General features: G+C 46.5%; 1 protein-coding gene across 3 annotated transcripts in view; it reads left to right on the top strand.

Annotated features, from left to right (window-relative positions):
• The window catches only part of GFPT2 (glutamine-fructose-6-phosphate transaminase 2), a 52,933-nt gene that overhangs the window by 33,843 nt on the left and 3,872 nt on the right, over positions 1 to 15,218 (top strand). For all 3 annotated transcript variants that reach the window (XM_049874562.1, XM_049874560.1, XM_049874561.1), the window contains exons 10-17: positions 2,845 to 3,008; positions 4,175 to 4,270; positions 4,377 to 4,474; positions 4,769 to 4,889; positions 7,397 to 7,554; positions 7,707 to 7,821; positions 11,542 to 11,669; positions 13,760 to 13,927. In XM_049874562.1, coding sequence (XP_049730519.1) covers positions 2,845 to 3,008; positions 4,175 to 4,270; positions 4,377 to 4,474; positions 4,769 to 4,889; positions 7,397 to 7,554; positions 7,707 to 7,821; positions 11,542 to 11,669; positions 13,760 to 13,927 — 1,048 coding nt within the window. The remainder of the gene's footprint in view (positions 1 to 2,844; positions 3,009 to 4,174; positions 4,271 to 4,376; positions 4,475 to 4,768; positions 4,890 to 7,396; positions 7,555 to 7,706; positions 7,822 to 11,541; positions 11,670 to 13,759; positions 13,928 to 15,218) is intronic.

Here is a 15,218-nt window from a genome sequence, read left to right as displayed (position 1 = left end):
GGAAAGGTTCTTGTTATCAATCTTCCCCTGGTGTAGGAGCTCCTCAGTGCAGGGACCCCCAGGTCCAAAGGACACACTCTGCTCCTGGTGCTTCTTTCTTGGTGGTAGGAGTCTCTCTCTTCTCTGCTGGCTGTTCTCCTTTGTATCTCAAAAGAGACTGACTCAAGGTACAACCTAATCCTGTAGATTGAGTCCTGCCTCATTAACATAACTGCCTCTAATCCTGCCTCATTAACATCATAGAGGCCTAGCCAAGTTGACAGACATTTTGGGGGGACATAATTCAATCCATAACACCCCCTATTTGAGCTGTTTCCTCATGGCTCAGCAAGGGGCAGGGTAAAGGTGGATTCCAGCACTGTGGTGCCCTTCTCCAAGCATCCTTAGCCACGAGCACCTGCGTGACTATCCTCGGCAGCCTGGAACGAAAGGCAGAGCTTACCCTCTGGTGGCAAAGGCCAGATTTACTGGCAGACACAATGTTTTGGCCTGCACAAAATAATCCAATTACTTGCCAACATTTTACAATTAAGAGATTTCACATTAAAACTTGGCTTTCTAGCTTCTCTGGGAAAACGAGCAGATCTGAGCTCACTGGGCTGTGCTTGCCAGGGCCCCAGTTGTCTGGGGCTGCGTGGTGACCACCCCCTTTAGATGAGGCCAGTGCTCCTCAGACCGTCGGAATCCTTCCCCCATCCCACCCCACATTTGCCTGAGGTTTATCATTTGTAAGAGACAGAGCCAAGATTTAGTTCTTTGTCCATTTGGTTGTAAAGTCTGTGTCTTCATCAACAGATAAAATAGTAATTTAGAAATTTGAGAAATTCTGCTTCCTACCCACCCCTAAAAAAAACCAGTTGTTGTCACGTTGATTCTAACTATGGCAACCCCATGTGTGCAGAGTACAACTGCGCTCCATAGTGTTTTCAAGGCTGTGACCTTTCAGAAGCAGATTGCCAGGCCTTGCCTCTGAGGAGCCTCTGAGTGGGTTTGAACTGCCAGCCTTTCAGTTAATAGACAAGTACTTAACTGTTTGCTCCACCCAGGGATCCCGCTTCATGCCCACTTCAGCACCAAAAAATAAAAATAAATATATACACATACTCACTCAATTAGAAAAGATCAAAACAGTTTCCTGCTGTTTGAAATGGAAAACCACTGTGAACACCATTCTGCATACTTCCTTCATCCAATCCTTTATTATTCCTCTTTCCATTTCATGGATTTTCTCTTCCCCACCCAGTCTCTAATAGGGCCTTGCTGTGCAACAGGGAGGACACCAGGCTAGGTGTCCTGGGAAACAGGGAGTGGTAGTAACCCAGAGCCCAGGCTGCAAGGCCTGGTTCAGCCCACAGCCAGCATCATACTTAACATAGACAGGATAGGGGAGTGTTTCTCAAACTGTGTACCTTGGAGCACCATTTCAATGAGATGCTAATATTATTTCAATAATTCTAAGATACACAATTATTTTACAGATTTTGTCATCTGTAAATAGCATCTTATGATTGTAATTGGTTGCAGTTTTTATTTCTTAGAAGTGTATAAAATAATTGTGATCTTACAATCAATGGCACCTTATATTCAAAGAAACACGGTAGATGTTTCTCCAAAAAAAAAAAAAAATTCATTAAATAATAAGATCTGCTGGAGTTTTAGGGGTGAAAATTGAACATGGCATGCTTCCCACTCCTTACCCACAAGTTCCAAGCCAAATTGAGAAATAGAAACCAAAATATTAGCTTTATCAAAGGTAAGCCTGGACTGAAGGACATGCCTTGGACTCATTTGGCCAAGTTGATTTCTTATTACTTCCTCTCAGCTCTAGAACAATCCACTTATCAGAAAGCCAACTCACTTACCCAGAAATGGTATCTCCCACCATACCTGCCTGAGGTATGGGCAGGCTGATTCAAAAAATAGAAGGGGCCAGGTATTCCCGGAAACCCAACGTGGGGAACGTTGAACTAGAGGCATTTCCATACAATAAGAGGGAGAGAGGGTACATGCTGCCTCCCCACCACTTAATGCTGTTTTCTAAAGTGCTGCTCAGTGCAATAAAAGGGGAGAAAGAAATGAAAGGCAGGAAGGAATGAAAGGAGATGAAATAATGATGTGGAGACAAAATGACTGTGTACTTTTAAAATCCAGCTGAACATACTGGATATTTGATGCTATTAAGGAATAATTATTCATTTAGATATGATAATGGTATTATGGTATATTTAAAAAAGACTCTATCTTTTAGAGATATACTCAAATGTTTGCAGAAGAAATGATATGATGTGTGGGACTGGTTTCAAGATAATTCTGGGGCAGGGGAAGGAGTTGTGGAGAAGATGGAGCTATGAATGAAACAAGATTGGTCTTAAATTGATGATCATTGAAGCTGGATGATGGGTACATGGGAATTCATTATACTGGTCTCTCTACTTTTGCATACTTCTGGAAATTTTGCATAATCAAAAGTTTTAAAAATAAATATAATGAAATCAATCTATGCTATTAAATATTAACTAGATACTGTGGCCTGCCAAAATTCTAGGTCTAGGAACTGCCATTTCTTTGTTAAAAAGGGTGATTAGGAAGTATTCAAAGAGATTTTCAAAACATCCAACCTCAACTTTCTTCTTTGAGATTATTAATCAGAAGGATTTAAGAGACTTGGAAAGAGAATTTCTCATCTGTGAATCAGTGGTTTTGATGTGGCGACCTTGACCCTCCTAAAATGCCATCCAGCACTGCTAGCTGGAACCCCAGGCCTTGGGAAACAGTGAGTGGCTGCTGTCTTGTAGCTGTTAAGGGTAGGGCCCATGCATGATGCTTGTGCTTTCCTTGCTCCAGTGCTATCATAGAACACACCAACCGGGTCATCTTCCTTGAGGACGATGACATTGCAGCAGTGGCTGATGGGAAGCTCTCCATTCACCGGGTCAAGCGTTCAGCTAGTGATGACCCATCTCGAGCCATCCAGACCTTACAGATGGAATTGCAGCAAATCATGAAAGGCAGGTATCCTCTAGGATCCTGTGTAGAGAAGCCCTGGGGTGCAGAGGCTCTGTGGTGGAGCTCCTAGAGACACTGCCCTGCCCTGGGTGGGCACCACCCTTCCTGTGCACCATGGCCGACAGGGTGGGGTTCAGGTAGTTTGTGCTCACACAGCTGAGGAGGCATGGGGAGCCTGACCAGGGACCTCCAGGAGGAGCACCTGTCTATATCCAGGCTCCAGGAGCCCCCTGCCCTCGACCTGACCCCATCAACCCCCTCCCTATGCTTACCCCCTGGGACACGTTCCTATGCCCCTCAGTGTCTTCTCTTCCCTGGGAAGGAAGCCTACGGTGGTAACAGGGGCTCTGGAACACTTTCTCCCTGTGAGGGATGTCTGTCTCCTTGCACCCACTTTTGTCAGTCAAATCCCTCTCTTCCTTAAACTGCGAGGTCCCTGGGTAGTACAAAACACTTTACACTTGACTATAAACCTAAAGGTTGGTAGTTCCAACCCACCCAGCAGTATCATAGAACAAAGGCCTGGTGATTTGCTTCTATAAAGATTTAAAAAAAAAACACCTGTTGCCATCAAGTCAATTTTGACCCATAGCAACCCTATAGGACAGAGTAGGACTGCCCCATAGGGTTTCCAAGGCTGTAAATCTTTACAGAAGCAGACTGCCTCGTCTTTCTCCCGCAGAGCAGACTAGTAGGTGTGAACTACCAGCCCTTTGTTTAGCAGCCGAAGGCTCTAACCACCAGGGTGCCTTCTGTAAAGATTACAGCCAAGAAAATCTTACAGATCAATTCTACGCTGGAACATATAGGGTTGCCGTGAGTCGGAATTGACTCAACAGCAGCAGATTCTTAACCTGCTGGTCCTATTATGTAAACTGGGGATAGTAATCAGGTCATCATGAGTATCAGGTGCCACAATGCCCAGGCCCACCATTTTTAATCTGCAGTGGGCTTTACATGGATCACTACTGTAACTATATAATGATTTCTCATCTTAATTAAAACTCAAATGAAAAACCAATTGCCCTGGAGTTGATTCTGACTCATGGTGACCCCATGTGTTTCAGAGTAGAACTGTGCTCTGTGGGGATTAAAATTTACACTGTGGAAATATAATATAAATATATAACTCAGAGCTGACCTGTCTGGCGTATGTTTCCTTGACCAGGTAACTTCAGTGCATTTATGCAGAAGGAGATCTTTGAACAACCAGAATCTGTGTTCAATACCATGAGAGGCCGGGTGAATTTTGAGACCAACACAGGTAATTCCGATACTCCACTGGGAGCCCCTGTCCTGCGTGCCCTGTAAGGATGAATGCGTTCAGCGTGTAGACAACTGGCATTCATGCCCTGTTGTGTGCCCTGCAGTGCTCCTGGGTGGCTTGAAGGACCACTTAAAAGAGATTCGACGGTGCCGACGGCTCATCGTGATTGGCTGTGGAACCAGTTACCATGCCGCAGTGGCAGTAAGTGCAAAATGGTGAACTCAGTACAGTGCCGAAGAGTTAGAAGAGGTCTAGGATAAGAACCTGGTCTCAAACTTTTATCCTACATCTGGCCTTCCATATTTGGCAAAGCCCTTGCTCCCACCCCCATGACCCAGCATGGAGCCCGTTGTCCTCTGGTATGAACTGTGACTGAAGTTCCCTCACCACCTGGACAGGGGATGCCATTTTACAAAGCTGTTCCCAGAAGCCCAGCTGCCCCGTTTGCCCCTAGGGTCTGTGACTGACTTGAGTCCCCATTGTTGTTGACTTCAGACACGGCAGGTTTTGGAGGAACTGACCGAGCTCCCAGTGATGGTTGAACTTGCTAGTGACTTTCTGGACAGGAACACACCTGTGTTCAGGGATGACGTTTGCTTTTTCATAAGCCAGTCAGGTAAGGGATCTGGGCAGTCTGGCACCACATACACTCCTCCCTCCTTCATTCTACTAAGTCCTCTGCAACCTACTGTATGCCACACGCTTTCTCATGTTTTGGGTCATTTAACCCTGACAACCTGCAGTTACTGTCACTTTTGTACAGGGAGAGCAAGTGACTGCCTAGGCCATGCAGCCATGACAGGGAAGAGCTGGGATCAATCAGACTCAAAGTCTGATGGCTTGTCCCCTGCCCAGCAGTTTCTCCCTCCTTCTTGTAAGTTCAGGACTTTTGGGACCACTCACCAAGGTGCTCATAAATGTTTGCTGGATTTACTATTGTGGAGGAAAAAACTCCTTCCAAACTCAGCCAGGTTGAGAATCAAGTATGGTGTAGGCTGCTGCTCTGGAGTGGACACTGTGGTTCAGTACGGCCCCTCTAGCACTGAGTGTGGGAGCTAAGTGCAGTGGCCATGCAGCCCAGCAGAGAGAGCAGAGGACACTCACCTGTGCTAAGCCAGCCCACCTGGGCTTGGACGTGTTGCTCCACCTGGCCAGGGCAGTAGGCCAGGAGGTGATCCATGGCCGTGTGCTTGGAGTCCAAAGGAGTTCTAGGAGGATTTCTAAACCATTGTAATTATGGCACATTCCAAACCTTTATAAAAACAGAGAGATTCACATAACAAACCCCCTCATGCCTATTGCATAGCTTCAGCAATCATAACTCAGTCAATCTTGTATCATCCATATCCCTATTAACCGCTTGCCTGCACGGGGTCATTCTGAAGGCAATTCCAGACATCATGTTATTTCATTCATAAATTTTTCAGAACATTTCTCTACATAATAAAACCAAAGAGCTGATTTTTCAGAAATTGATCTCCAGACCTTTCTTCCAATCACCTCTAGGTGGACTTGAACCACCAACCTTTCAATTAGCAGCCAAGCATGTTAGCTGTTTGTACCACCAGGGACTCCTCTATATATAAGGACTCTTCAAAAGAAAATAACTACAATATCATTATCACATCTAAAAAATGAGCAGTAATGTCCTAAAATCTATTGGAATTTTTAATACTGCCTCCATTTTTTAATCGTTAATACCATCACCATTTTGATGACAAAGATAAATGAAAATGGATAACCCATCATCTGGCTGGGCAGCTTATACCCAGGTGCTGCCATGTGACTTCAGCTACTGCATTTGCATGTGGAATTATGATCCCATCAGAGCCTAAAAATATTTCATGAATTGGTGGGAGGCAAGAACAGAGGTGGATTTAATGTGAAAATAGGTCAGTGGTAGCTCCTGAGTGGAAGTTGCTTGAAGTTTTATTTTGTTCAGCCCTTCACAAGAGATTTTAAAAAATTAACTGTCAGTATCCAAAAAAATGGGAGGGAGGGGCTAATGAAGATAGAGCCTCCCTCTTCCCTGCCTCCATGCCCACCCCACCATTGGCACTGAGGGAAGGCCACATGACAATCCAGTGCCCTAGACACATTAGTCTGAAGACAAGAAGGACAGAATTGGGCCCTCACGTAGCACACGGTCCCACCAGCCTCCAGTGCGAAAGATTGGGCACAGCCAGAAGCAACGGCCCTGTGGGCAGAACAGCCTCCAGTGATTCACATGCCAATTTGAATGGTTTTGATTTTCTAGCTTGGCTTGTGTTTAATTTGCACACTTGTTTTAGTTTGAGTCCTTCAGAACTTGCAGTACAGGGAGTTTGTGCTCACTTATGCTTGAACCTATTTAAGTAGCTATTAAGTCCCTATCTAAGTCCCCAGGTGGTGCAGATAGTTAACTTGCTGGGCTGCCAACCAAAAGGTTGGAGGTTAGAGTCCACCCAGAGGCACCTGGAAAACAGTCCTGGCAATCTACTTCCGAATAATCAGCCATTGAAAACCCTACGGATTACAGTTCTGTTCTGACACACATGGGGTTGCCAGGAGTCAGAGTCAACTGGACAGCAACTGGTTTATCATAAAAATAATCTCATCCATACTGAGAGGCTGCAAGAAGTGCTTTTCAAAAAATCTATTTGAGAAACACCATTTTGGAGGCATTCTTGCTTTTCAACGCTAAATCCTCGCACGTTCTGAATAAGGCAGCTTCAAGTCATGAAAAGGGTGCTGGGAGCATGCCCACCTGGGTTCATGCTGACTCTGTCGGCACCCCCCCCCCGCCCCGCAGCTGCAGGGCCCTGAGTGAGGCATTGATTTCCTGTCTCTGAGCCCTTCATCCCCAAAGGGAAAGTGGGGAGAGTGGCCCCCAACAGGGTTGTCAAGAGACTTAAATGAAACGGTGGTTGAGAAAGTGTTTGGCACATAAAGAAATAATTAATCCTTCCATCTAATAATCAACTGATCAACTGTTGATCACGCATTTTCCTTTCGGAAGACACACTGTGTCTGGGCAAATGGAGTTCTGTGTAAGAGCCAGGAGGAAATGAGCAGGGGCAGGGGTTATGCTGGCAGAGTGACTGCATTTGTCAACACACCAATGAAAGAGCCTCTGTGTGGCAGGTGAGACTGCAGACACCCTCCTGGCACTACGCTACTGCAAGGACCGTGGGGCCCTGACCGTGGGTGTCACCAACACCGTGGGCAGCTCTATCTCCTGGGAAACCGACTGCGGTGTCCATATCAATGCGGGCCCGGAGATCGGCGTCGCCAGCACCAAGGTAGAAGGAGCCCTGTGTGGGAGGAGGGTCAGCAGGGATGGAGGCCAGAGATATGGTGAGGGAGGCCCTTCACCTGCCTTTCTCTCCCGTGGTTATGGTGATGTGGTCACTCATGTCTCCCTCTGTTCTCATCACCTCCCTTTTGTCCACAGGCTTACACCAGTCAGTTCATCTCTCTGGTGATGTTTGGTTTGATGATGTCTGAAGACAGAATTTCATTACAAAACAGAAGACAAGAGATCATCCGTGGCCTGAGATCTTTACCTGGTATGTCTAAGAGCTAAACCTGCCTTATTTTCAAATCCTGTGGACTGTTCCTGGCCTTTCTGTCCCATGACTGTTGCCTGTAACCACTGCTGTTAATCACTCCCTCCTCCTTCAAGCTTCCTGAAGTTGACTCAGACTCATGGCGCCCCCATGTGTGTCACAGTAAAACTGCTCCATAGGGTTTTTCAGTGCTTGATTCGTTGGAAGTAGATTGATTACCAGGTCATTCTTCCAAGATGCCTCTGGGTAGACTCATGCCTCCCACCTTTTGGTTATCGGCTGAGCATGTTAACAATTTGCACCACCCAGAGACTCCTCAAACTTCCTACTTACCATAAACCACCCCCCTCCCCCACCAGCAGCTCCCACTGGGCCAAGATTAATATCCACACTCCTCGCCAGGCCCTGCACGTTGGGCCCCTGATTCCTCATCATGCTCCCAGCTCTCCTTGGGCTGCTGTAACTGACCTTCTGGTCCTTTCCCATAGCAGGGCCTTTGTCCTGGCTCTTTCACCTGGTGAAACCCTCCTCCTCCAGCCCTACACACGCTGACTGTTCCTCCTCATGCAGGTCTCAGCTTAGATGTCACCCCCTGGAATCCCTCCCTGGCCAACCTAACTAACAAAAGCCCCAGCCCAGTGGTCTCTGAAACATCAGCCTGTTTGTTTCTTTATAGCACATAACATGGTCTGAGTTATCTGTTCACCTGTTCACTGACTTGTCTCCCCCATCTACCATCGCTCAGTGAGCTCATGACCCTGTCTGTTGGAGTCACTGCTGGGTGCCTGGTGTCTAGCACAGGGTGGGTGTAGAGTAGGTGCTCAGTAAATACCAAGAAGGAGCAAATGGCCTGGGTTCAGTTCCTGTCCCAGACTGCTCCTTGACAGTTCCACCAGCCTTTCCTCTTCTGCTGGACGTGCCCATCTGTTGTAGTTGATGAGATATAAGGTCTGTCCACTGAACTGTGGACTCCTAGTGGACAGGACAATGTCTTCATTTATTCGTTCACTCACCACACATGTATTAAGACCAGGACCCTGTGCACTATCCTGGGACTCCCAAGATAAGCAGCAGTCACTTGCACTCCAGGGAAGGAGAGAGGTGTTTTGGGTTTTCTGTGTGCAGCCCTGACAGCGTGACATGAATCAGAGCTAGAGAGAGATGCGCTGGACACGAGGTTCCCCCAGAGAGCAGGGGCAAACCCAGAGAAGGCAGCGGGGAAAAGCCCAGGAACTAAAAAATGATGCTCAATTCAGAGCCTAGGGGGTCTGGCTCTGGCAGCGAAAACATGTTTAAAATGTATTGAAGAGAAAAGCATTCTTACCTTAAGCCAGGTAATGTTATTGTTGTTGTTAGGTGCCGACAAGTCGACTCATAGTGACCCCAAGTGACAGAGTAGAGCTGTTCCATAGGGTTTTCTAAGCTGTATAATTTTTTTTTTTTAGGCTGTAATTTTTATGCGAGCAGATCACCAGCTCTTTTCTCCCGTAGAGCCACTGGATAGGTTCGAACCTCCAGTCTTTTGTTTAGCGGCTGAGCACTTAACCATTACGCCATGCCGCCAGGGCCCCTAAGCCAGGTTAATAGCCATGTTAAAAAAAAAAAAGACTTTGTTCTGATATCTAAGTAAGTCAACTGGTCAACAGTTCTCAAGATGTGGTTGACTTATCCTGGGTCCACAAGAGCCTTGCAGTCAAAACTATTTTCACAGCAATATATGCATAATTTTTTTTTTTTTCTTTTTCACTGTATTGACATTTGCAAAAGCAATGGTGGAAAAACTGGGAGCTTCGCACAAAGCAGGCAGTGGCCACACACTGTTCTCGCAGTCATTGTATTCTTCAGCATCGCACATGCAATCTCACTTAAGAGTGGCCTCGATACAGGGAAAATTATTCATCCTGTTAAATTGCAACGCTTTTTAATAGTCTGCGTGACAAAATGGGAAGTGTGCCTAAACCGCTTCTGCTGCGCCCTGAAGTGCAATGGCTTTTTAAAGGAACAGCATACTGGCGATTGACTGCTTGAGTAGCAAGCTAACTTGGTATCTGGCAGACATTTTCTCAAAAATGAACAAAGTTAGCCCGTGACTTCAAGAAAAGCATCTGACAGTATTTGTTGCCAATGATGAAATTTCAGCTTTCAAGTGAAGCTTAAAATTTTGAAAACATGTATCTGCTACCATGAACTTGACCACATCTCAACACTTAAAGACTCTCTGATGAGATCAGGGCAATTTTAACAAACGTGATTTTTTAAAAATATATATTTTATGATGAAATATGACAATGTTTAGAAGATTTGCATTGAATTCAGTTAACCAATATTTCCCGAATAACCAATGATGCATAATGTTACAAAATCATGCACCTGTAAAAGATCCATTTAAAGTTCACAACCCATAAAACCAAACCAAACACATTGTCATTGAGTCAATGCTGACTCATAGCCACCCTATGGGACAGAGTAGAACTGCCCTATAGAACTTCCAAGGAGCAGTTGGTGGATTCAAACTGCTGACCTTTGGTTAGTAGCCAAGCTCTTAACCACTGCGCCACCAGGGCTCCAAAGTGCACAGCAGACCACCAATAAATTGTAACGTAACAAAGTGGAAGAAGTTCAGATACAATTTCAGATTCCGTGTTTGCAATGACCCTTTAAGAAACTACCACTTCTCGAGTTTGATGTCGTTCTAAAGAAGAATAGTCATAATTATTTGAAAGGGTTATTTAAACACTCTTTCCTCTTCCAACTGCAAATCTGTGTGAGACCAGATTTTCTTCATATACTTCAACCAAAAAAACGTATCACAACAGGCTTTAATGCAGATGCAGATATGTGAACTCCACAGCTTTTATTAAGTCAGATGTTAAAAAGATTTGCAAAAATGTAAGATGATGCCATTCTTCTCACTCATTTTTAAACAAATATTGTAATGTCATGGATTTATTATTGTTATTTTAAAATGAATCAATATGCATTTTTTAATTTCTCAATATTTTCTAATATGGTAAATATTGGTAGATATAAACAAAGAAAACCCCAAAACCACTTTTGTCAAGTCGATGCCGACTCATAGTGACCCTATAGGATGCAGTAGAACTGCCCCATAGGGTTCCAAGGCTGTAATCTTTACAGAAGCACACTGCCACATCTTTCTCCCTTGGAGCTGCTGGTGGGTTCAAACTGCCAACCTTTCGGTTAGCAGTGAGCATTTAATTACTGTGCCACCCACACAAAGGCTTGTAGGGATGCTCAATAATTTTTACGAGTGTAAAGGAGACCTGAGACTAAAATGTTTGAAATGCACTGGTCCAAGTTCCACTGGCTTTGTCCTGAGATGCAGCACGTGGCAATGAAGAGGGCAAGTTATTTGGAGTGTCACCTCTGCGGCTTGCCGGCTGGTGATTTAGCCCCTCTGAACCTCAGCTGCCTTACCTGGAAAATGGAAGTAGAAATAATACTTCCCTGCCTACCTTACAGGGGCTCAGGAAAGCATTAACACAACTCTAACTCACTATCCCAACAAAATCCTATCCAGTAACCCAAGTTATTTTCCCATAGTCTGAGTTTAAAACTCTTAAACTAATGCAAGGAAGCAAAGTTTACTAAGTGAGATGAGTTCTAAAACCATGTTTTGTGTCCTGCAAGTTTCCCTTATGAATATGTTTTGTTAATTGGAATGGCTGGCTTGTCCCCTTTCCTGTGTGCATACTTTAGAGTTGATCAAGGAAGTGCTATCACTGGATGAGAAGATCCATGACCTGGCCCTGGAGCTCTACACACAGAGGTCACTCTTGGTGATGGGTCGAGGCTATAACTATGCCACGTGCCTGGAAGGGGCCCTGGTAAGTGCGCTTCTCCCCAACACCCACCTCCACCGCCCCTGTGCAGCTTCCGGCTAGCCAGGAAGCAGGGCAGGGCACTGGGTTTGGGAAGGTGAGGGCCTGCTGGCCCTCAGTGCAGGATGAGCCTGTGTTGAGGGACTGCTCTTGGCCATGTGGTTCCTTCCCTGGGACAAAGAGATGGGTGAGGCAGTGCCTGCCCACAAGGAGCTCCCAATCTTCTGGGGAGAAGGGGCAGGGGCACCCTTGGGTGAGCTCCTCAAGGTGTCAGACTTGTGCCAGGCTCCATCTGGGATAGCTCATTCACTCCTTAGAGGCTGGCAATTATTGTTCACATTTTAGCCAGGAGGAAACCAAGCCCCAGAAAGGTGAAGTAAATTGCTCAAGGTTACACAGAGGAAGTGATTGGGTTGAGATTTGAACTCAGGTCCATGTGGCCTCAACCTTTGCTTTTCTCTATGACTCCCAGCAGCCTATGTGGGAGGGTTTTGGCAGACCACAGCTGTGGGCTGGGGTCTCTGCAGAGTTTCTCTGTCCCCCTCAAACTTCTGAGTCCTGCAGGAATGAGCCTTGGTGGCCCTACTCTTAAAAATTGTTACTGTCTTGCCCCCCATGGCATAAAAGGAGCCCTGATGGCACAGTGGTTAAGAGCTTGGCTGCTAACTGAAAGGTCGGCCATTCGAACCCACCAGCCACTCCTTGGGAGAAAGATATGGCAGTCTGCTTTGTGAAGACTACAGCGCTGGAAACCTTATGGGACAGTTCTACTCTGTCCTATAGGGTCATTATGAGTCAGAATCGACTCAGTGGCAATGGGGTTTTTTTTTTTTTTTTTTTTTTTTGTCACAATAAAAATTCAAACCAGTGTAAGGGAAAGCTGATGGAGCAGGGACAGGTGCCAGGACCATAGGGCTACTGAGGGGTATGCAGAGTGTGTGAGGGGCCTGGAATCTAGTGCGCTCACCCCGTACTCACTCTCAGCTTGCTGTTTACAGGTCAGAACGCTCAGCCAAGGTAAAAAGGAGGCAGAGTTACAGATGAGGCAGCTTTCAGTACCAAAACAAGGCACTATCCGTTATCCATCTTGGCTTCCCCCCCTCCCTGTGGAAGGATGTGGCAGTTCCTTCCCCACCATCCCAGTCCAAAGAGAGCACTGGTTGCATGCCGTTTACCAAGACACATTCAGAGAGTATTACATGTGGTCAGGGTGCAGCCCTGAGTTACCTGAACCTCACTGAGCTGCAGCTTCACACCTGTAAGATGGAGATTCTGATTCTTGCCAAAGGAAGCAAAGGGCTAGCGCCCTATGTATGTTTGTTCCTCTGACAGCCCTGCTGGCTAGAGAGCTGAGTGTGCTGGCTGAGTGCGCTGGCTGACTGGGAGCAAGAAATGTGGATTCAGCTGTGCCTCCAGCTTCGTCTTTGGGGAAGCATTTATTGAGCTGCTGGCACAAAGCAATTCCCCTCTGTGGCCCCCTTGGCCTCTGGCACCTAGGGAGGAGTCACACTCCTTACAGCGGCTCCTGGCGCATGACGTCCATGGAACCTTCTAGGGAAGTTGAGAAATATTTTCTTCAACATGCTCACCAGTTAAATGACATGAGTTTCATGGCAAGTGCATATAAATGGAACTATCTGAACAAATTGAAATAGCAGCCTATTGTGTGTGATAATTGCTTGGAACAACCTTTTTGGAAGCTATTAATTGTCTACAGTTGGGAGAAATGATTAATCAAATGATTAAAAGAGCTCTACCTAGATAGAATGCAATTCCGTCATTATCATTTATAACCCTGGATAGGCCATGTGGCTGGCTGCAGAGAGAGGAAAGCAGAGGGGGAAGCTAGATCAACACTGACTTGTCCTTCCAAGGGGGGACGGGCCTGGGCACAGAGGGTGCATGCTGGCCTTTGTGTGCCCTGGGCAGTAGCCACCCTCTCCCCTGCCCTAACCTTGTCAGGTGCCCTCGACTATCCATCTGCCTGCCACCAGTCCTCAGCTCCCTGCCTTTCAGAGCGATCCTCCACTCTGGCGGATCTGTTCCAAACCCCTCATCTGCCCGGTGTGACACTGACCCCACCTCTTGTTTCTCAGAAAATTAAAGAGATCACCTACATGCACTCTGAAGGTATCCTGGCTGGGGAGCTGAAGCATGGACCCCTGGCGCTGATTGACAAGCAGATGCCCGTCATCATGGTCATCATGAAGGACCCTTGCTTTGCCAAGTGTCAGAATGCCCTGCAGCAAGTCACGGCCCGCCAGGTGAGTGCTCTCAGTGGGGCGGGGCTCTTCTCCCGTCCCTACATGCCCAGCTCCCCCGGTGCACGCCAGCCCCCCATGCTCTCCCCTAGGCCCCCTGATGAGTACAGCACACATTGAAAGGGAACTGGCCGGCTGTGGCCACACCAGCCACAGCTGCGCAGTGAGGCCCAGTCTGCCCTGAGCTGCACTGGTCCTAGGCAGGCAGATGGAGGTCCTCCTGGTGCAGAGCCCAGGGAACAGGGTTGTCCCCAGGTCATCTGAGGCAGAAGGCAGGACCCCACGGAGCCACCTTGGGAGGGCTCATGGCATTAGCAGTAAACCAGCTGCCATGGAGGTGACTCCGACTCGTGGCGGCCCTGTGTGTGTCAGAGTTGAACTCTGCTCCACAGAGTTCTCAGTGGCTGATTTTCAGAAGTAGATAACCAGAGCTTTCTTCTGAGGCTCCACTGGGTGGACTTGAACTGCCAACCTTTCAGTAAGTAGCTAAGCACCTTAATTGTTTACATCACCTCGGGACTCTCCTGACATTACAAAAAGTAGCTAAGCACCTTAATTGTTTACATCACCTCGGGACTCTGCTGACATTACAGAAAGGAGAAATCCAGTAAGGCACTCAGTGCCCCCACACCTGCCTCACCGTGGTGGTCAGAGAAATGTCATAAAGTATGATCACAGGAACACAAATAGAAACTTACCAATGTACACTGCAGTATTATTCACTATATCCAAAAGGTGGGAACAACCGAAGTGTCCATTCCTAGATAAACAAAATGGGATATAGCCACACAATGGGAAATTACTCAGCCATAAAGAGAAATGAAGTCCTGATACATATTAGGACATGGATGAACCATGGAAACATGTACAGGAAATAGGCAAATGTATACTGAGTGGTTACCAGGGGCAGGAGGTGGGGGAGAAAGGGGAGTCACTGCACAGAGTTTCTGTTAATGGTGGTGGAATAATTTGGAAATGGATAGTGGTGTGGTTACACAACATGATGAACACAACCATGTCACGGAATTGTACCCGTAAAAATTGTTGAATTGGCAAATGTTTTGTTACATTTATTTTTACCACAATAAAACAAAGCACATACACATAGTCATGTCACCTCCCTGTTTAAAACCCTCCAGTGGCTTCTCCTCAAACTCTTCAAAACCAAAAACCTATTGCCACTGAGTCAATTCTGACTTATAAAGACCTTGTAGGACAGGGTAGAACTGTCCCACATGGTTTCCAAGGAATGGCTGGTGGTTTCGAACCACCGACCTTTTGGTTAGCAGCCATA

Source organism: Elephas maximus, chromosome 2 (genome assembly GCF_024166365.1).
Source record: "Elephas maximus indicus isolate mEleMax1 chromosome 2, mEleMax1 primary haplotype, whole genome shotgun sequence".
Taxonomy (NCBI): domain Eukaryota; kingdom Metazoa; phylum Chordata; class Mammalia; order Proboscidea; family Elephantidae; genus Elephas; species Elephas maximus.
Note: the sequence above shows the minus strand (reverse complement) of the source record. Positions and strands in the feature narration are given on the sequence as shown.